The following is a 23,590-nucleotide window of genomic DNA, read 5'->3' on the forward strand; positions in this document are numbered from 1 at the left end:
TGTGTGTTGCCCTGTGAAGGACTGGCATCCCCTCCAGGGTGTATTCCCGCCTTGCGTCCGATGATTCCAGGTAGGCTCTGGACCCCCCGCGACCCTAAATTGGATAAGCGGTTACAGATAATGGATGGATGGATGGATGAAAAGAAATAATCTCATGACGTAAAATCTATGAGATACTAAGTAGACGCAAAGTACTCTCAATTAGAACAAAACATAAGAAAAATACATTTTTAAAAATCTACACAAAATCATATTTATTCTCCAGCTGAGCATGGCAAATGAATAAATGTCATTCAATATATATACACAAGAGTACAAAAATAATACTAGTAATGAGCAGCATGAATTATTAAAAAATTACAGCAGACAAGTCAGTTTAATTCTGTGTGTGTGTATACATACGTGTGCTGTGTGTGTGATAAATATTTTGAAACTAATGTCAGCATATCAGTTAAAATATATGAAATAAATAAATAAATAAATAATTTTCTCCAGGGATTCTTACACTTGCTACGAAACAACCATACTACTGACACCTAGATGTGTCAGGGATTCTTTACCAAAATTATATGCGAAGTTTACATGGGTTATTCAATTATAATATTATACTGTAGTACGTCTGTTATTAATGGTATTATTATTGCAAGTGCTGTAATATTGTGTAGCGTAGACCCCAATTTTTTTTTATTTGTTGTCTCTGTGTCTGTGTAACAGCTAATTTTTGTGATGTTGATGATGTAATGGACTCTATTAGTCAGTCTTCTAACCAACATTATTGCTTTCACCTGGACATAATCACCAGCTTTACATTAACAGTGTAGGTTGTAGTCGACTATATATACTTGAGTTGGTGATATCACAAAAATAATAAATAGGCTGTTTTTTTTTTTGCTTGCATATATCAACTCAGGAGCGAAAAGTATGTTCTGAAACTTTACATACAATATAAAACTCCCATTCCTAAAATCTGGTTCCATGTTATTTATATCACAATCAACCATATGTCATTCCTTTAGACTTCTGTGCCTGTTTGGCAGGGACACAGTGACACCTGTTTTTTTGGAGTGTTGCACTTCAGTGGAAGGCAAAATGTTGTGTGACCAAGCCAGAAGCAAGCAAGTTAAAATCAGAAAATGAAAGAAATCACTTGTTTCACCTTTAAGTCTAAATTCATCACATACACTAAAAGCACTGCCAAGATACAACATTGGACACAGACGTGTTGAAGATGATGAAAGACTTTTTGTCACACAAGCAATAGTCTAATATAGTTAAAAAAAACATTTGGCGCACCATTTCTTATTATATGCACTACACTAAATATCCAAATGTTTGTGGACAACCCTTGCATTCTACATCACCTATTGATCACACCTCAATTGAGAATACACTGTAGGATAGCCTTAGAACAGCACCAATAGAATAGGAAGCTCTGGAGCAGTGCAATTCAAACATTAGCCTAATGCTATGTGTGGGCTAATGGGGTATAAGCCTCCCACATTGGTTCTCAAGTGTGACAGATATCCATCCAATACCTTTGGGAGGATTTGGAACAAACCAGTTTTCTTGTGTCTGCAAAAACATCATCAGAATTTGCTGGTAATGCAGGAACAAATAGGAAAAAACCTATCCACGAATACCCTCCATTTAAGAAGAGTAGATGATTAGGTGTCTTCAAAACATTTGGCCATATAATGTGTATCTATAAAAAGCCAGTTCTTTTTCATGCTGATAGTTTCCCTATTGTCATTTATGGTACATTTTTACAGGGAAGATTTGTGATTGTGCAAGCCCTGTATATGTTAGAGGATGTTTGTTACAGTTTCTGTAAAAAGATGGTGTTAAGTGCCCTCTTTGATACGGATATGAACAAAGAGAGAGGATGGAGGGATGCTGGTGCCATCTTTTGAAAGGAGGTGTATATGGCGATATCCTGAAACAGAAAACAGACCAAAACATGTTATTCTTCATTTTTTCTAATAAAAAAAAATACTTCTTGTTTTTCTTCATCATTTGACCACAGCAGCTACCTTTATATTGCATAAACATTTCATTATGAATCAGTAAAAATGGGCCAAAATGATCTGAACATTTTGGATATAATACTTCCGTCAACAATACTTCTAGGGGTGTATTTTAAGGATGCAAATTACTTCCAGTTCTGACAGTGAGATCCCAAAAGGGTAATTAAATCAATGTATTGGTTCCAGTCAAATCTGAATTGAACATTGAGTATGTGCTGATTTTAGTCTCAGTACCTTGCTGTATGCAGGAGAAAGGCAAGGTGTACTGTCCTATAAAGTCATTTTTCGAAGTTTTGTCATGGTCCTCCACTACGAAGCGCACCAGAGCAAGTTCAGGAACATGGACGGTAAATGTCAAAGTTTCGTGCCACATGGGGTTAAATCCTGTACAGGAAAACAATGTTTTTTTTAAGCTTGAAATTAATTAAAGGACCCATATACTTTTTCATCCTCTAGTGAAATTTTTGTGATTTTTATACATTTTCATAACAATGGTAAAATATTGCATATGCTTTGCTCCATATCTCTTAGGATTGTTTGGATTGTCTGCTGTTTTTTTTTTTTTTGCCTCATTTTAAAAGGAGTTCTGGCTAAAACATTCTTTGATTTCTTAAGTTTTTAATAGACTTGATAACATGGCCTCTGTCATTGTAAAACACATTGTTTTGTAGGTTAGGGAAAATCTGTCATATGATTTTTGTCAAATTTTTAACTGACCGTTGTTGTCAATGTGACGAGTTTCCTGTTTGACTTGATCCTTTGGGACACCATGGATCTCCACTCGGACTAGAGGGTCCACAATTGAGGCTTCCTTCTGGTTCAGCTTCGGCAGCTGCTGACCACTGATTACCTGATAATTGACAAAGGTGAAGTGTTTAAAATGGATAGTTGATGACTTATTTATGGTACAACAAAAGAGCAGAATGTTTACTGTATATGTAATGTTACAGAAATACATATTATTTTTCTCCAAAATGCTAATCCATACAGTCCGAATCATTAAAAGTTTAATGATTGTAAAGGTAGGGCGGCACGGTGGTGCAGCAGGTAGTGTCGCAGCAGGTAGTGTCGCAGTCACACAGCTCCAGGGGCCTGGAGGTTGTGGGTTCGATTCCCACTCCGGGTGACTGTCTGTGAGGAGTTAGTGTGTTCTCCCCGTGTCTGCGTGGGTTTCCTCCGGGTGCTCCGGTTTCCTCCCACAGTCCAAAAACAGGTGGATTGGCGACTCGAAGGTGAATGTGTCTGTGTTGCCCTGTGAAGGACTGGCGTCCCCTCCAGGGTGTATTCCCGCCTTGCGCCCGATGATTCCAGGTAGGCTCTGGACCCTCCACGACCCTAAATTGGATAAGCGGTTACAGATAATGGATGGATGATTGTAAAGGTATTGTTTTCATCAGCAGATAAAATCATGTAAAAGCTGCCTATCATATTGGTGCAGATTTAAAATGATTTATTTATTTGATATGATATATTTATTATATTATTAATAATATAAAAACATTTATGTACATATACTGAGTTTATAATATACATCAACATGCATCAGTAAGTCTCATATACAAAACACACAAAACATTACACAGGATTACTACATACACAAGCACAAATAAACACCTTATACTATCACATTCATACAAACACACACGAAAAAACACACGTTAATGATTTGCATTTAGTCACGGAATTATTAGTGAAGTCAAGTATCACTGTATTGGGTAGACCTAAATCCAGGGAATGCAGATACACTGCTCCACAGTCCAGTGCTTGTGGTCCATTATACACTTCTAGCCAACACTTGGCATTGATCTCAGGCCCATGTCCAGCTGCATTAGTGAGTCTCATACTATTGGCAATGCTTTTTCTTTGGAGATTATATTTGTTGTTGTTACCTTTACAGTGAGATTTACAGGCCGGTATCCATCTCGAATCTCAGGATGATCTGGATCAAAACGTTCTTCCAAGCTTCGCATAAACACCGGCTTCAGCACATAACCACAGCGACCATTCTGAGCAAACAGCCCATCGTTCAGGTCCATCTCTGTACCAGCTGTCTGGAAGTTCAGAGCCACTGAGAGAGAGAAAAGGTAGAATGACAAGGGAGAGAGAGAGAGAGAGAGAGAGAGAGAGAGAGAGAGAGAGAGAGAGAGAGAGAGAGAGAGAGAGAGAGAGAGAGAAGAGAGAGAGAGAGAGAGAGAGAAAGAGAGAGAGAGAGAGAGAGAGAGAGAGAGAGAGAGAGAGAGAGAGAGAGAAAGAGGAGAGAGAGAGAGAGAGAGAGAGAGAGAAAGAGAGAGAAAGAGAGAGAGAGAGAGAGAGAGAGAGAGAGAGAGCACATTTAAAAAATTTAAAGCCAGAGGCTCACATTTTGAAACAGAATCAGAAACTGAGAGACACTCACCGATTTGGCACCCTGCATTCCACATTTCTTGTGGGTTAAAGTTGGAGGAGTCTGTTCTAATGCCATTGGGGTAAATACGGGTGAGCTGCCGGGCATTATGATGAACAAAATCTGCTCCTATCCAGCAACAAAAAGGGTGATGGGTGATATTTACTAACACCAAATCATTATGCACTACAGATTAAACTGACATTAAACTACAATAATTAGATAGTGCATATGTTCAGCCTATAACTACTGGTGCTTTTTTCACTGCATGGTACCTAATCTACTTGACTCGGCTCTACTTTTGGCGTTTGGCAAATTTGGTACTTGGTACCTGATACTTTTTAATGGTCCGATTGTGGTTCTAAGTGAGCTGAGAGGGGACTCCCAAACAGCCAATGCTGATTGGCCATAGAGACTTGTCAATCATGACAAAATGCAGACATTCAGCTTAAACTAGCCGTTTGAAAAATATCCAAGCTACAGGAGATCACATTTGTTTTTATCTGACTATAAAGAGGGGGAAACGGTGCAACATGTAATGGAAAAACTCTTCTGATCTGTCTGAACTGCAAAGCTGTGCTGAGTCCCTAAAAAACATAAATAACCAATGAATACACGATGAATAAACTGCTGTTTGTGGATTCCAAAGCTTGCGGCTCCCGTTAGAGATGGTGTTTTGCAATGTCACTGCCTAGCCAAGTAAGAACACAACTATTATGATTTGTAATAGTGAGCATGGTTTTATACTGATTTTATACATGCTTTCCCCATATAGGAAACACACTCAGTGAATCATAAACTGGTTCATTCAGGGACATTCAAGAAAGCAATATAGGCAATAAGTTCATATTGAGAAAGCTGCTTTGTGCCACCATCTGGTTGCACTAAGCACTATACCAAATAAAAATTTATTTCATTCTTCATGTGAGTTGTACTTTACTGAAAATAAAATGTAAAAAAAATAATCACACCAATGTCTGCACATTTAGGTAACAGTGTTTTATGAAATTTGGAACTACCAGTGGGTCCTACCATTTTGGATTTATAGAAATATACTTAGTAGTCTATAGTATGTTAGGTTGTAGAATAAGAAATCACATGGATTTTGTGGGGCTTTACCTGCTTCCTTCATGTGCTTTTTGGCTTTGGACTCAGTAAAGGAGGAAATCTCATAGAACTTGGAGTGGACGCGTGAATGCTTAAAGCTGTTGAAATGGACACTCTTGCAGTACACCACACAGTCCGACAGCTCTTTAGACAAACGCTGCTTTGATTTCTGAACACACACAGACATATGCTGTACATTAGGGAGGTAAACAACAAGTATTTGAATGGGTTAGTGAGTGGAGGTTAAAGAAAGCTGTTTCTATAAAAGTGGCCAGTGAGTGGACGAAGAAGGCTGGGTTTCTAATTATGTGTAAAGAACTGGAAGTAAGTGTTTTTTTTCTAATTAGGTTTTATAGTGAAATAATGGTGGTGTTTTTAATCCAACATCCAACAGATGGACCTTGTCTAATAGAGGCATTTATGTTTGCTTGCATGATATCTATAGCTGTTATCAGTCCAACTGTGTCAGCAGGTGTGTTCCAGCAGGTCGCTCATCCACACACACACTCAGGTGTGTGTCCAGTGAAGCTTTACTATCCAAGGCTCAAAGCCAGAGGCACTACACAGCTGCTGCTCTAAATGAAAACTGATCTCACTCTTGACTTAAATTGAAGCCAGATAAACAGCTATCAAACACACACACACACACACACACACACACACACTGACACATATCCATCGAACTCACTGGGTCTCCACCTGCTGGGTTTACCTTACAGACCTTCCATGGAATGTGAAACTCTACTTGTGCGTCTTAAGTGGGAACTTGTCTCATTACACTCTGTGCTCAAAGGTTTGTAGACACCTCTAATATTTAGTGTTATCAGCCACTTGAATGTGGACCCATATCTTGTATAATCTTCATAGAAAAACATGAATTGAAACTGGATCCTCTGGAGAGGCTGCACATGAGCATAAGGTTACCATGTCCAATGCAATTTATCAGCTAGAGAGTTATAAAGGCATCCAGCAATGTGCAGTGGAGCAGTGAAACTTTGTTCTCTGGAGTGATGAAGCTACAACTTGACCTCACTTATGCTTTTGAGGCTATGTTAAGTCACATCTAGTGTTATGCCTTCCCAGAAGTACAGAAGTTATTACAGCAATAAAGTAAAACAATTAAATAAATAAAAATGTAAAAATACCTATTTATACCCCTCCACTCGGAAGAAGTGTTTGCCAAGTAATTATCTACAGTTTGTGGCCCTGGATGAAAATTAAGCTTGTGAAACACTTGGTGAAGGACATGCTGATAAGGATATAAAGTTTTACATTTTTTGCAGAGCTGAAAGGCTGTTTAGTTTCATATTCATTTATGTTTGTTACTGTGAATAAACAACTAGAAGGCCAAATTGCTCCTGCCCCCAGTGTCCTTCCTCCTTATGGCTATTGCAGAAAATAAAGACAGAAAACAGAAAGCTTCTGGACATTCGTGATTCAGAAACGGCAGGGCATTAAGAAGTTACAATATCCCTTCTGCAATTAGGCAGAGTTCAAATGAGCACGTTTCCCAGTCAATCAAATACATTCACTTCTCACAGAGAGGAAGAAGAGAGGGAAGTGTGATGTTCTCGATCTAATCTCTCTTTCTCTCTGTTACTCTCTCTCTCTCACCCTGTCAGTCTCTCTTGCTCTCTCTACCTCCCTTGCCCTCTCACTGCCTCTAATATCTCCATCTCAATCTAGTGCTGTATCTCTCTCTCTCTCTGTGTCTCTGTCTGCACACACAACACCATCAACGTATCCCTCTCTCCTTTTGTCTTCTCGCATGTGTCTATTTTTTGCCTCGCTCTCAACACATCCATGTTTTATTAGTTGTTAATCCGTCCCCTTCCACTTGCCACTTCAGACATTTCAAGGCAGAGTTAAAAGGGTTGATATACTGCTTTTTTTATTTATTTGATATATTTAAATATGTTTTTATATACATTTGTGTGTATTAATTTTTAATTTTACTTTACTGTTTTCCAACTTCTGGATCACAAACTACAGACCAACTCATCCAAAATATATTAGATGGGGCTCCATTACTCCAGAGGAAAGAGTTACACTGCACTATGGCATTAAATCTAGTGATTTTAAACTTTGTGCTCTATAATGTCACATTTCAATTCATGTGTTTTTTCTGTAGATTATATAATTTGGTTGTGCACAATGTAAAATCTGTGTCCACAAATACTGCACCACAACTTAAGTAGCTGAAATGACTAGTTTTAGTGAATGTTTCCGTACATGTACATGTATGTGGTGTTTGAAACCCAAACCTATGGAATTTAACACACAGGAAGAGTGTGTGTGTCAGGTTATGTAAGGATAATGTGAGACACAGGGAGGGTGATTTAACTGCACATGGAACACACGCTCATGCACAGATTGTGACAATAGCTTATAAAATCTGTTAGACTTGCAGAGGGCCACAATTGTATTTTCAAAAATTCAGCATAATTCAGTGGTTGAAATGTAAATAAATAATGTAAAGTGCATGGGAGTTAGAGAAAGAGAGAAGGAGTGTGGGAGATAGAGTATGAAGAGAGTGCAAGAGATAGCATTCTACCTTTGGTCTGCGGCGGATCATGTCATTGTGAAGGTTTTCTTCATCTATTTCAGTAGAATCTTCTTCGTCACTAATCTCCGCTGCCAGAGAGTCCTCCACAACTCCATTCAGGGCCCCCTCCAGACCCCCAATTTTTTTCCCTTTCAGCAGGATCTTACCCTTCAGATCCTATGCAAATAAACACACACACACACACACACACACACACACACACACAAATGTATCTGGACTGCCTACCAACACATAACCAGTGAAACATGACAACCTAGTTAATGTTTTGTGGTGTGCAGACATCAGAGAACTTGGGATAAAATTAGACATTTTGATATTGTGCTGCTTTGTATGTATAGTGCAGAAATTTTGGGACTGTATCTCTAAGCACGGCCCTGGACGATGAGAACAGAAAATAAAGAGCACAATTATTAATTGAAATTTAAAGGAGCAGGTGCTGAACAGTGCTGTTTTGTTTGATCCTTGTGGTATTTTGACCAAAGCATTTTATCACCAAAACATAAGCAAATTATTACAAGTAAATAATGGGTCTAAATGTGACTGTATACATTTATTAATTTTGCCTACTTATCCTTGTACAAATTAGTTTATGCTACATACAGCAAATCTTCCACATAATAGTGTCCATGCTTAAAATAGACTTAGTAAATAATATCTTTACATTTTGGTAATTTTTTTATTCATATATGTTGAGATTTATAGTGGAAACAACAACATAACACTAACATTTTAGTGTCTCTGGACCAAATCTTCTATTTGCATGAAAGAAAGAACCTCTGTTAATTCGCGTGTGTGAATATTTCCTAGTTTAAATCTCTATTTAACAGATTTACATAAATGTAATTTGCCTGTCTATCGAGCATGTAAATTAGCCTCCAGCTAACCAAGAATATATACAGTAGCTCTTCCTGTAAAATATGTTAATAAGAAGAGAATAAATATAAGGGACATCATCTTTCAATCAAAAATTCAAAGTCACAATAATTATTATTTTTATGATATATTGAGTAATAATGTAATAGTGATTTAAATATGAATATTAAGACAAACGAAAGTTATGTATTGTCCAATATTGTTAATAAATAATATGTATGTAGGAAAAAACATAATAATATGCTAAATACTAATAAATATAGTATAGACACCAGGTCATAATTAAAAAGGTTATCTCTTTGGGAGCTGATCACAACTTTTTACTATAAGTCATGAGGAATGACAAATAAAACAATAATTTCATTCTTGATATTAATTTTATTATATAATGTATATAGAAAATGCTGTAGGTTTAGCCACGTTATATAAGATGATGTTCTAGAATGATCTCAGCATAAAGTGCTTGTGTGTGTATAATATTGTGTGAGTTAATAATTCATGTGTGTGTGTTAATGTATCATGAATGCAGATCATATGGCTGAAGCTCAGCCAATGCAGAGAGAAAGTGATCAGGATTGTGAAGGGCCTCAACACTACAGGGGGCTGTGTGTGTGTGTTACCAGTCTTGGGGTCAAAAGGGATTCCATTACATCATCAATTACTGCTACTCTGTTTAGGTTTACAGTGTACAGTGTGATTAGGAAAAAAACTCAAATTTTTTTACAAATTTATTATCAGTCTAATATTCATTAATTTTCTGTAGCTGTTTATCCAGTTCAGGGTCGCAGTGGGTCCGGGGCCTACGCTGAATAACTGGGTGCAAGGCGAGATCACGCCAGTCCTTCACAGGGCGACACACACTCACACACTTATGGACATTTTTGAGTCACCAATCCACCTGCCAACGTGTGTTTTAGGACTCTGGGAGGAACCTGGAGCACCCAGAGGAAACCCATGCCGACACAGGGAGAACACTCAAAACTCCTCACAGACAGTCACGCGGAACGGGACTCGAACCCACAACCTCCCTGGAGCTATGTGACTATGACACTACCTGCTGCGCCACAAGGATTCAAAAAGATTCATATTGGATTCAGAGGGAATTCGATTCTCAATACAAGACCCTAATTACAGGGTCATGATATTTCTGCCAATATCAAAATACAAGATTTACTGTGACTGACCTCAGGTGAGGGCAGACCGTTGCTGACTTTACCCTCCAGAGCATTCCTCAACAGTTTGTCTCCCAGGATGCGAGTGAGGTGTTGGGCCATGGTTTTCTGTTGCTCCACACTGCAGTGGTTCTCTATAGACAGGATCACTGGGTATAGAGACGTCTGCAACAACATTCAAGGGTGAACATATACATGTTGTTTGAGGTTTTATACAATGTAAGCGCAATGTTTGCAGACACACATTATAATGAGTGAGTTTAACGTTTTTAAGGTGCATTGTTGTTGACACATATTTTATAATCTCCCAAGAAAATCATGAAACAAAATGCACTGGAGCAGCTACACTTGAGGGTAATGTAACCATGCTGAATGGCAACTGTCAACTAGAGGAGTATAAAATGTAACTGTGTTCTCTGAAGTGTTCTAATACCAGAACTAATAATCCCAAGTGGGTATCTGACCTCACTAAAACTAAAACTTCAGGGAGCTTAACACCCTCCCAGAAGAGTAGCAGCAGTTAATGCAGCTAAGAGAAATAAACTCCTGATTAATAACCCTTAGTAGGTTTCCACAAACGTTTAGCATTATACTGTATGTTAGTGTGTTTGTGTGTGAATGTGTGTGTGCATGTGTGAATAAGTGATGAAGGGAAAGGATACACCCCACGACACAATCCAGCAGCCAACACACTGCCAAAGAGGGGTCGACCAAGCCATATCACTTTACCATCACACACGCACACACATTCAAAATTTGGTGCCCTGACAAACATCTGAACCTGGCAAAGAGACAGCATGCTGATCATGTGCAGGCATGTGTTCACAAACACACACACACACACACATAATTTATACTGCAGTAAAGAAAGAGTTTAAGAGCAATGAGATCAACTAGAGTCAAAAGATTTAGTGAGTAATGAGAGAGAGAGAGAGAGAGAGAGAGAGAGAGAGAGAGAGAGAGAGATAGAGATAGCTAAGAAACTAAAGCCTGCAGTGTGTGATGTACTTTGAAAGCATAGTTTCCGACCACAGAGACAACATCTTTAAAGAAGATCTTGGAGGTGAAAGTGTGTCCGTGATAAACAATGGGTTCTCCGTTTGGACCGTCCCAGCAGTCCACCTCCACACAACGGCAACCTCGCTTTAGAGCCCTGTATCACACACACACACACACACACACACACACACACACACACACACACAAGCACACACACACACAGAGACAAGGTTAATTAGTAAATTCAGCTACTATAAGCTGCATCCATTGTGAACAATCATTCAATAATATATACAAATTGTTTAAATTCTCTGAAGAAAGGCATGAAATAATAGACAGTTTTGGAACATATGCACATAAGACTAATGACACAATGCCTGATGTAAAATATGAGTTAGAGAGAAATAAACCCCTCGTGTATTGGGCTGTGGAGCAGTGAAACTGTTTTCTGATCCAAATCCATTTACAATGATTTGTGTTCCAAAACTAATTAAACACCATTAGTATCTGACCGCAGTGAAATTCCCATGGTTGCCATGTATTCCTCACCTCAATTTTCCAACATTTAGTTTAAAGCTTTCACAGTAGAGTAAAAGCTGTTACGGCTTTTTCAGAACAAAATAAACTTTCAATGAGCAACTGTCCCCTGTGTATCTTATTGTGTATATGGAAATAAATAAAATGTATATGAACTGTACCGTATGTATGCCTCCACGCTGCTATGTCCTCGTAGTTGGTCGCCCATCAGATAGGTGTTGTGTGAAGAGGAGATGAAGTAGTGGCAGAGTGGTTGGCTCATGTCCTGATAGAGTTTCTGCATGGACGGTTTGAAGATGGAACCATCTGATGATTGGAGGTACATCTGAAATCCGTCGATTGTCATTGCCTGACGTAGCTTAGCTACAGAAGATGAAGTAATACAGTGTAAGATATTGCAGTGTGGTGTGATGGTGTAGTGGAGAACACAGTTGCCATGCACAGAGGTTTAGTGTCCAACTTTCAGGAAGAAACACACTACATCAAAGGTAATATCATTGGAGCTCAGCATACTGATACATGATAAAAATCTATTAGAATGGTTCTGACTTTACACAGCTTTCAAAGTTTAGTCAGCACCCTTGAATCAATAATAATAATAATAACTGTAAAACCATAAAAGATTAAAGGTAGAATAAACATTTTTAGGCAAGTTACAGTAATTTAGTGCTATGATGAAGTATAAACTAATAGATACTAGAACAAACTTTTTTAAACAGATCAAATTATGGCTGGTATTCAGACTTGCTCCAAAGAATTCAAGCTTAAACATAAGAAACTAATGAGGATTAAATAGTTATACAGCTTCCTTAAGTCGTCTAGCTGTATTCTTTTTCGAAAGGGTGTTTTATGTCTGCGTGTTATGTAGGAACCTCTCTGGACAGCTGAGGGGTCATATCTCTATCAGAGGGTGTTTTGTGTCCAAGTGAGAGGGGTAACTGAGATGGTGCTTGTATCTGAAGTTTCGTTTTTGTCTGCAGGTAGGTGTGAGGCCAAGATTATGCTGACTTCAGGTGAGATAGACTCTTATACTCTGGTTATGTACACCCCTGTACACGAGGATGTTACAACACAATTATAATAATCTTCCTAATCATTTTTTAATGAAATTAACATTATATTTTAATTAGAACATATCTAAATTCTTTTCACAGAAAGATACGAAACAACAACCTAACAACAGCCCTTGTCCTTGGCAAGCCTAATCCTGCTTACAGTGGCTCATTTAACAAAATTAATTTTAGTCAATGCTTAGATTTTAGATCCAGGAAACTAGCTCAATTACATGAATAAACGGGTATAAACGTATAAACGGGTTTAAAAACATACACTGATTAGAGTTAAGTATATAAGAAAACAATCTTCTACTAATTAAGATGTAAGTGATTCTAAATATTTTGGATCAAATTTATCCAAATCATGCTACAGATTGATTTGCAAGTAATTTGCCATAGTCTGTTCTCCTCTGACAATCAACAAAGAATTTGCCTGTGTTCAATCATTACAATTGTTCTCAGATATAGTTGTTATATTAGTAATTAACTTGTGTCTGTTATGTCTCTCGCGGACTTGAGAACACACCAAACTCCTCACAGACAGTCACCCGGAGTTCTTACTTGAACCCGCAACCTCCAGGTCCCTGGAGCTGTGTGACTACGACACTACTTGCTGCACCACAGTGCCACCCGGTGTTTTGGATGTTAAATCGAATTATTTTAAGCAGACAGAAAGCCAAAATTTTTATGATTATTTATGTATTTATTTAAGAGTATTTTATGTATGTATTTCAGGGTATGTTTTTTTTTCAATCTGCAGGTGAGATGTGTACCTGTATCTGAGGGTTCGTAATGCTCTATTAGCGCCATGGCATGCAGCTGAACTCTCTCCTGCTCTAGCTGACCCTCTCGCAGGAACTCCTCTAAATCACATAGCGAAAGTGTCTGTCCATCGCTGGAATAATCTTGAAAGATCCTGAGCACCTCCTCCCTCTGTGTCAGCATTTTATAGAACAGTACAAACTCATCATCCTCCAGAGTCCCAGACTGAGACTTATCTGCCATCTGAAGAGTCAAAAGAGAGGTCTATATATTACTGCAGGTAATGCTTACAGAAAATAAAAACATAAATAAAACCTGCTATTACTGAGAAGCAAAGATACAGTGTCATTTATAATATATAGCCCAATATAGCTGAGTGCTAACAGCACTGCTAAACATGAGTGAGTGAATTACAAGCTACATGCAGTAGCTACTGACAAGATTCATGTAAACAATTTAACTCACCTAAACATCATTAAGTTAAAGTCCTAAAACTCTGAGTAAGCTGAGCTTAGTATAATGGACTTGTGTAGTCTGGCCACTAGCATTACTTATTCAAGAGCAAGTCAAGTACAGAACATACTGAACAAACATCGCTACAGCTGACATTCCAAAAATGTGAATGACAACAAAATGGGCCATACAAAAGTGTTCTTGATATTCCCAAGTGGTTCCAAGTGTTGGGACCCTATCTTGGAAAAATGTGACAGACAGACTGACTGTTTATGTTCTCAATCATTCTTTTATTGTCCGTAACTGATTATCCAGTTCAGGGTCGCAGTATGTCCGGAGCCTACCCAGAATCACTGGGTACAAGATGGGAACCAGTTCATGTTCTCTTACAAGCATTTTAAGCTTACAGTATTTTAGTGGCAGGTCCAATATTTGGACACAAAAATGTTAGGGAGAAACTGATGCATAAGTTCCCAAAAAGTGGACAGTTCTCATTTTTGGCTTAAATTATTCAGCTAAACTGAGAACAACTGATTTTTGTAATATCCCCTGCAACCCATCGTAATACATTAAGCACAATAGCAGTATACAGAGTCAAAGTGATGTTAGTGGTTAGCACGTTCGCCTCCCGGCGCTGGGATCTTGGGTTCAAGTCCCATCTGGGTGGAGTTTCCATGTTCTCCCAGTGTCTGCGTGGGTTTCCTCCGGGGGCTCTGGTTTCCTCCCACAGTCCAAAAACATGGAGGGTAGGTGAATTGGCTTTTCTAATAACTGTCCTGGTGTATGAGTGTGTATGTGAATGAATATCTGTCTGTATATGTGTGTGAGGGTGTCCTGGGTGAAATCCTAGTGCCCGATTCAGTTCTCCAGGTGGATGGTCGTTCCTGGTCGAGAGTACGCTGTGCGCGTTTGGCTGCCGCTTCTCACCAGTGTGTGTGGATTGAGTGTTCTGAGCGTTCTGAGCAGTGTGGATTGTAAAGCGTCCTTGGGTGTCTAGAAAAGCGCTATGTAAGTGTAAAGATACATACATACTACATTTATAATTATTTTATGGAAATGCTCATGTCACCAGTGGGGTGCTATACCGGTACATTTCCAACCATTCATTAGTTTGGCTTTAAATACCGTTATGTAAGAAAATTCTCAATAAACATATAAATAAGAAACTCTTGCAGCACCCTGAGATTTTGAGACCATGTGTTTTGTTGTTGTTTATTGTATACCGTGAAGAGGCGCAGAGCATGATCCTCATTCATGTCCACGTTCATCATCTTCAGCAGGTCTTTAACCTCCTTAAAGTTCATCCTGCCATCACCGTTCTTATCTGCCTTCTTAAACCAGTCAGTGATCCACCTGGATAGGGCACCATTAAGGAAAAAAAACTTTACACAAATTTCCCCTTCGCTGCAACCACTGGTACTACTTTTCAGAGACAATTTTACAATAGATGTCAGAACACTGTGGTTCACCCTGCACTTGACACTGAGCAAGGTGATCTTGGGCTCAGCTGTTCTTATTTTATTTCATACTTTTCTATAAAGATTATACCAGCTATGTCAGTAATGAGTAAATATTTTATAGGCTGATGACACTAATTTTCAGGGTTGTCTACAAAATGTTTTGGATGTATAGTGTACGTGTGTTTGCTCTGAAGGATACTGGTCAAGTCGCTCCTTTTCATCCATGTTCTCTAGGTTCTCAATGAGTTTCCTCATGCCTCTGACCCATGACTGTGCCTCTTCTGCTGACTCAGCAACTAGATCCAGGTTGCAGCGGCGCCCACGAAACACCACCGTAAAGCAGCGGTCCGGTGGGAACTCGTCTGCGATGCTCAGTAACACTTCGGACTGATGACCCTCTCTTATTGCCTCTACATCACTAATAGAGACTGGTAAAAACAGACACATAGACACACACATAGACACATTCAACAAAAAACTAATGGCTTCACATAGTCTAATATTACATTAAACCTATGGGCAATATGACAAATCTATCAGCTATTTAGTTATTCTGAGGTTTCAAAGTTGAAACAGACCAACCATAGTAGATTTAATAATGCTAAGAATGATCTTGGCTATAATCATGAAAAGTTCACAAAATCACATTGTATATTTATCCCCTATAACAATACAAATGCAAGGACATGTTTGAATATACAGTCTTCTCAAAAGCGATACTTTATAAAAGTTGTCTAAAAATGGCTAAAAAACATATTTAATGGTAGATTAAAGGAGTAGAATAATGGGTTATAAACCCATTAAAAAACAAAGAAAAACAACATAGAGTAATTTGTTTAAAAATTACTCAGGAAATATTATAGAAACTGAACTGGGAACACAAATAAAAGCCAAGAGTTTAAACAACTGATACAGGCAGAGTGAAAACTAATATGCTATTTAAAATACCTGGTTATTAGTGATGGCTAATTCATATATATATCAGCATAATTGTACTGCTCTGATTTTCCAGTGGAACATTCTAGATCTGATTTGATTATATAACCTTCCTGAGGTACCTGTTCAGAACCTCTTTTCCAGAAAGGTGTCTATTTAAAGCAGCTGTATTTTCAGCTTTAAAACCTGAGTTTATGGAGTAAATGGCTCATACTGAGGGTATTTTTCCACGGCCAACGGAGCTTACAGGTGGAGTGAGCGTTGCCAGTTTTTTTGCTCTGGTACCAGATGGTAGTGCCGTCATCCTGCAGGCGAAAATAGCGCTGCTTTTTCCAGGTTCTGGATTTTACCTTTCGCATCACAGAGCCCACCTGCATCGACTGCAGGTTAGCATCTGCCTGAATACCTGTGAGGAGGACAGACAGGGGGACAGTTGAGGAAGGGTCAGACAACAGGTAATACACCTGACCCACATTCTGATATCTTCAAGTGATCCCTGACCCTAACCCTGACTCCCACCCTGACCCTGGACAGAGTGAAATATCCACCTCCCTGTCTCTCATGTTCAGGAAATTAATCCTGTGTTTTGCTGCTTGAGCTTCTCTCTCCTTCCACTGTTTCTCTACTATGCTAATCACTTAAAATAGCTTATATTTTACATTTATAACTTATAATTAAGTAGTTTTATTACTGTGCCTTTAAGACTGATACATATAAACAAGTCCTATTCTGATTGGTTGCCTTTTTTAAATTTTTGCCTCAATCAAAAAGCAGTCCAGGCTTGAACATTGTTAACTTGTTGGAATTCACATAATTCAGAATAACAGTAGCTTACTTTATACATATACAGACAGCACTGACAGTGGAGACGACAGTTTATTTTGAAACTTTGACACTTAATATGCAATATTGATAGAAATATGAATAAGCATCTAATCTTTGTTTGAGTCAAAATGTAGTCAGCCAAACAAGATAAAAGCAAAGAAATCTTCTTTTCCAAAATTTAGCAAACTAACTGATCAAATTGGATGCTCTGGAGCATCTGCACATGAGTGCAAGTTCACAAGGCTCAATGGCAAGTTTTGGCAAGAGGTGTATAAAAGTTCTATTCAGTACATTTAGATTAATTGGGAGTAGTGTTTTTGATTCAGAGCCAATTACCCAAAATCAATACGTGAATTTATTAATGCTAAGGTCAGCTGCTAACAACTCCTCACAGAAATGTTCCTATCAATAGAACGTTTTTTAAGAATTGTCAGGGCTGTTACTGCTGCAATAGAGACATATAGTTGATCATTTTAAATATTGCTTCTAGTGCAATTAAAAACCGTTACTCGTTTGTTAATAACCACTGCCAAAATCGACCACTTTCTAAAATAGGTAAAACGTAATTTAAAATCAAAGGGCATATGAGCATCTAAACAGCTTTTATTCAGACATTGTGGAAGAAATAAACCAATAGCAGAGAATGACCATAAAGTCCTGTTCTCAGTAAAGTTAGACTTACAATAAACTGCATGTTTGAAGCATCATATTACTGAGAAATTATCAGACTGGGCTACGATTACATATATTTAAATACAGCTGTACAGAATGTTACCCAACATTACTACAGTGCTAACATTAATCAAAAGCCCTTTGAGCTAGACAGTGGTATCGCCAGCAGATAAATTTTAGAATACATAACTTCTGGAAAGAGGTGTGATAATTTTGCATATTCATACATAAAATTTCCTCCAGCTTTCCTGTTTATCTGCAATTTGCCTCCCAAATGAAGCAGACAAAAAATTTCCTTGCTTTTCCAAAGCAACGGTATCCTGCTTTAGACAATGAAAAATGACTATGTACAATGAATAAATTGTAGAATATGGAATAAATGAACATACTGAGGGATGAATGAAAGCTGATGAAAATATTATACTTACGGAGGAAACTTGGGGTAATAATTTGCTCCTGTGTCATATTTCAGGAATCTGCCACAATGAAAAATACAAATTAAATAGGGAATGATATTTAAGAAAACCAGTGTATTCATATACACTGAAAATTCTGAGAATAAAGTTTGCCCATGTGGGATTAAATATCAAGGGGGAAAAATCTAAAGTAAATAAAATATAGAAGGAGTTAAAAAAAAAAGAAACCAAAATGAAAAAATGAAACTGTGGCATTCGCATTGACTATGTTTTTAGACTGTTTATAGAAACTGAGAGCTTTGAGAATAAAGAGGGCATGGGCAGAGATTATCAATGTCTATACAAAGACATGCTAGGTTTCAGGACTCAGTCAGGCACACTGGTCTGTATTGTGCCCAGTTGAGCTGCTCTTTGTGCCTTTAAATAAAAAAATGCACCATCAGCTACAGACCTTAGAAAGCCTTCAACATCCAGCTGCATCCACCACGGTGGACAAGAACAACTACGGCTTTAGAAATACAAATATTTTCCGGTTTGGTGTAAATTTTCATTCTGTGGCCAGGACTTTATTTTTATAATTATAATATTATTCATATTTTTGTTAATATATTTTAATTAAAGAAAAGATAAACAGATCTCTAAGTGGAAAATGTTTAAAATGTTGCTGCTGAATAAAGTATTATTCACCAGATTTTGAACATATAGCCATGACATTAAATGTGACAGCATTATTTTATATAGCTAAAAATGCATGATGCGTTTAAAAGTAAGACTCCAGGGCATTTCGCACAATAACATATATTATTTTTTAGCATTTTTTCCCAAATATTTTACATTAACTGTAGCCTTACGTGGAATTGTTCACACCTAAGCTAACTAGTGCACCATGTAGGGAGTAGGGAGCGTCTTGAGATTCAGATCAAAGGGGTTGCTATGGAGATGAGTCTCCAGACAGCTCGGGCGCTTCTCTCGTTATCTTAAATTCGGATTTATGTTTACATTTAAAAACGTGGTTAGGTATCGCTCGGGGCACGAACGGGGAGGGTAGCAGCGGCAAAACTCTTTAATGGTTCGTGATTTAACTGTCTCCGCCGTTACTAAGGCAACGGTTTTCCTGTCATTCACTAACGGTCCAAAACACATTTTGCTGAGACACTGCACTTTATCTAAACATTAAATAAATGTAAATGTATAAATAACGACACAATACTTCCCTCTAATACCTGAACAGGCGTCCTGAATCTCTAAAAAATAATTTGTCATAATAATCAATGTAATATGAAACAGCTGTTGAACCCTCAGAAAAATAATATTTGCTTGTATAGATGACATTACATAGTAATGTAGTATGCCCCCCCCCCTCAAAAAAAAAGATTTACAAATAAAACAGACTGAAGTGAGGTTTTAAATGTAAAGTGAATAAATTAGTTTATTGACTTTACTGACATCTGAAGAGAGACTAAATACAGCGATTCTGCAGTCTGGGTCAGTCATTTCATTGTGCTGAAAAGCAGTGAAAAGCAGCAGCATCGTATTTTGTCTCCATTTTCTTTTCTTCGTAAGTGCTTAGTAAGTGCTTGGTAACAGCTTCATGTACTTTCAGACCCACATTGTTGTTCTTCTCACAGTGGAAGGATGGACATAAGCAGTTGTGGATTTGTTGTTAATAAGCTGTTATTTATATTTACATATCATTGGGTTTAGGAGACAGTGATTCCCGTTTTTCAAGGAAATCAGCTCGTCCAAAGTTCAGTCTGAAGGGTTGAGTTCACTTTCTTCAAGGATTTCCAAATACAGAGATTCTGGAGGGTGGGTCACAATACACCACTAGTGTTAACGTAACACTGAGAGTGTTAAATTATTACACGAACAGTGTTAATTTAACACTAATAGTGTTGATGTAACACTGGTGAATTTACTGTGCAGGCATTTCATTTTACTGAAAAGCACCAGCATCGTATTTGGTCTTCACTCTCTTTTCTTGGTAAGTGCTTCTCAGCAGCTCCACGTCCTTTCAGACCCACACTGTTGTTCTTCTGACAGTGGAACGATGGAAGCTGTTGTGGATTTGTTCATATAAGGAACGAGAGTGGTACCCGATGTTCCCCTCGCTCTTAGACATGAAAGCTTCACGTGTTTATCTGATGGGGAAATTTCGGTGCGACTCACATGTTACAGTAACCATGCGTGTTAGGAATTCCTATCTCTTAGTCATTTTGTCCGTTTTTGAAAAGTATTTTCCTTTGACTTTCACTTACATAATTAAGTAGAATATCCATTCTAAAGTAATTAACTTGCTTTTAACGTCTGTATGTATGAAATGTGTCAATTTGCTATTTATTCCAAGCAATACAATGCAATATAAAGAAAGAAGGTGTACCAAAGTAATATCAGCCTTCATGAACTCCACCTCGATCAGAAAGGGGGGAAGTAATCATGGGTAAAAGGGCACACAAGCTCTTGACCTAATGTGAGACTCACCGTCCAGATGGTCCTGAAGAACGGTCAGCAGTGTTCGACGTCCGCGCACTTTTCGGTGAGCGGCTTCACACACACACACACACACACACACACACACGCGCCTCTAACAAACCGGGTGCTAGTGTTCTTTACCCACCCATATTCTGTCGGGCCACGCGCCCCAATTGGACAGCAATTCATACTCTCCAACAATCCACACACCTGAGCGTTTTGAAGCGTTAATCCCCGCCCCTTCTGCGCTGGGATTGGCCAGTAACACTTGCTTTTAATTCGACAATATACCTGTATTAAACAACTGAATTGTTTTTTTTTTCCCTTCTTACCTTAAACGAACTGTGTGATAAATCCTCAGTCAATAATTTGACTGGGAAAGGAAAAAATCACGTACATGGAATTTTAGACCCCAACTGCCTAAGTTTAAATAATCCATCCCTTGTGTTTCTTGACTATTTTTTTTTTAAAATAAAATTAGTTTCATTTTTTAATACTCTGCAAATGTTACCACAAAATGACGGGGTATACAGGGTCACTTTGTAGTTCTACAATTACAGACTATAGTCCACCTGTTTCTCTGCATACTTTATCCTCATTTCATCCTGCTCTTCAATGTTTAGGACCCCCAAAGAACCCCAAGAGAAGCAAGTATGATTTGGGTGATGGATCATTCTCAGTGCTGCTGTGTCTGATCCACGCTGTTTCATCACAACACAATTAGCACTCCACCACCACACCAGTGTCACTGCAGCACTGGGAATGATCCACCACCCAAATCATACTTGCTCTGTGGTGGTCCTGACCATTGGAGAGCAGGGTGAAATAGGAATAGGAAAGTACACAAACAGGAGGAGCACATTATTTTTATATCTTAACCATTTTATTACTCTGACATTTTGAACACTGTGTATCTTATCAGACTGTTGTCAGTTTGATATAAAGATAAAAACAAACACACTTTCCTCTTCCTCCTCACAGATCTTACTCACACTTTTCACCTACTATTTATCATCCATCTCTCCATCCCTGCAGAAAAATGAGCAAGATATTACATAGGAGCTCAGGGCCCCAGAGAGATGTTTTTTACTGAATGGGGTCTTTCCTGAAACTCAAGGAAGATGTTGGACACCGAGGGGAGATATAGGGCACAGTGTGAGGGACTCCTACACTTTCACATCGTTCTCCACTGGGTCACGATTCAGCAGCTCACCCACTTTAGATCCCAAACAAAGAGGGTCATACTTTTCCATCGCACCTTTCATGAGCTCGAGGTATCTCAGGTTTCACTGACAGACAAGTCACAGGGCTGTGTTGAAGGGTCCATAATCATAGAAAAAAGGACTGTGCTAATGTGTAAAAGGATGTGAAAGTTTATTTTTACTCTCTTAAACTTTCACATCGTTTTACACTGCTGGTTTTGAATCCATCAAGTTTGGGACATTAAAACAACGTATACATTAATACGATAAACATATGTAACAGAAAAAATATTCCTTGTATGTACATATAAAAGTATTTTCTAATTACTCTGTACTGTTTTTATCTGCCGATTTTTGCTAGTGCTAATGGAGAACAAATAAAATGTTAGATTTGGTTACTATCACCACCACTGAAAAAAAAGGAGGAATGGAGGAATTTTAACAAATCTTTGGAATTCCTCTTTAGATTGCTGTCCTTGCCTGGCCCTTTTTCACACCCACTCTCCTGGAGCATTTGAGGAGGCAGGAGGTGCAGTCTGTGCTGATGTAGGGTCTCTTCCCCTCTGTCTCCATCCGATCAGGTTTCTATTCATTAATAAAACACAGCAGAGCTCTGCTTCCGAGCTCCATTTACACACACACACACACACACAGGGCTGCAGCCATCATTACACTGGGGGTCCCTTTAGCGTTTTACACACACACACAAACCACTTTCCATTACGAGCAGCACCTTGGTGAAACTCTCACGCAGTTGGCCACTAAGTGTCCAATCATATTTGTTACACAACATGGTTCTCCAATCAGCTGTCAGTGTTTCACATTTTAATTACATCATCACACTTAATGCTTGTTTTTAATCAACAATACTACCATCAGCTTTCTGATACAATCATAGGTGGGTAATAACCATTCATTCATTCATTGTCTGTACACATTCATCACAGTCAGGGTCACGTGGGTCCGGAGCATACCCAGAATCACTGGGCCCAAGACAGGAATACACACTGGAGGAGGCACCAATCCATCACAGAGCACCACACACACACACACACCTATGGACACTCTTGAGTCACCAATCCACCTACCAACGTGTGTTTTTGAACCATGGGAGGAAACCCACACTGATAAGGGGAGAACTCCTCACAGTCACCTGGAGCGGGGCTCGAACCCACAATCCCAGGTTCACAGGGCTGTGTGACAGTGACACTACCTGTTGCACCCCTGTGCTGCACATGTGTACTACTAAACTAAAAATAAGTGGTATCATATTTGCAATAATAATAATTATTATTATTAAAAATATGCACAATTTATAGAGCAACTTTCCCATACCCAAGGAAATATACCCAAGTATAACAACAAAGTACACTTATTTAAAAAGTAGTGTGTGCTACTTGTAAAATCAGGACACATTTCTCTGATGTAGAGGAAAAGATATTACCCAATGTGGAGCAGCTCTTAAAAAGTGAGCGTGGTGCCACATTAACAGGAAATTTAGACTAACCTTGAGTGAGCACGTGAGTATTAGTAAAACTGAATGTGAGTGAGTTGAAGTCTATTTCAATGAGGTGCTCTGCATCTTACACAAATAACACAATATTTGAGAATTAAAATAGGAATAGCTCAACTCTATTATGGTACTGATATTATGCAACAACAATAATAATAATAAT

The 23,590-nt window shown here is 38.4% G+C and overlaps 1 protein-coding gene across 1 annotated transcript; it reads right to left on the bottom strand.

Annotated features, from left to right (window-relative positions):
• Nucleotides 1-1,351: 1,351 nt before the first annotated feature.
• LOC136676427 (1-phosphatidylinositol 4,5-bisphosphate phosphodiesterase delta-4-like) lies at nt 1,352-20,849 on the bottom strand. The gene is made up of 16 exons (XM_066653435.1): nt 20,722-20,849; nt 18,253-18,300; nt 16,575-16,733; nt 15,591-15,819; nt 15,155-15,284; nt 13,490-13,721; nt 11,823-12,024; nt 11,134-11,278; nt 10,138-10,290; nt 8,069-8,236; nt 5,527-5,683; nt 4,420-4,536; nt 3,914-4,092; nt 2,742-2,874; nt 2,259-2,408; nt 1,352-1,933 (listed from the first exon to the last, which is right to left on the bottom strand). Exons 2-16 carry the CDS (start codon nt 18,287-18,289, stop codon nt 1,842-1,844), a joined length of 2,283 nt encoding a protein of 760 aa, XP_066509532.1. The 5' UTR covers nt 18,290-18,300; nt 20,722-20,849; the 3' UTR covers nt 1,352-1,841.
• Between the last annotated feature and the right edge of the window lie 2,741 nt (nt 20,850-23,590).

The sequence above is a fragment of the Hoplias malabaricus genome, chromosome X2, assembly GCF_029633855.1.
Source record: "Hoplias malabaricus isolate fHopMal1 chromosome X2, fHopMal1.hap1, whole genome shotgun sequence".
NCBI lineage: Eukaryota > Metazoa > Chordata > Actinopteri > Characiformes > Erythrinidae > Hoplias > Hoplias malabaricus.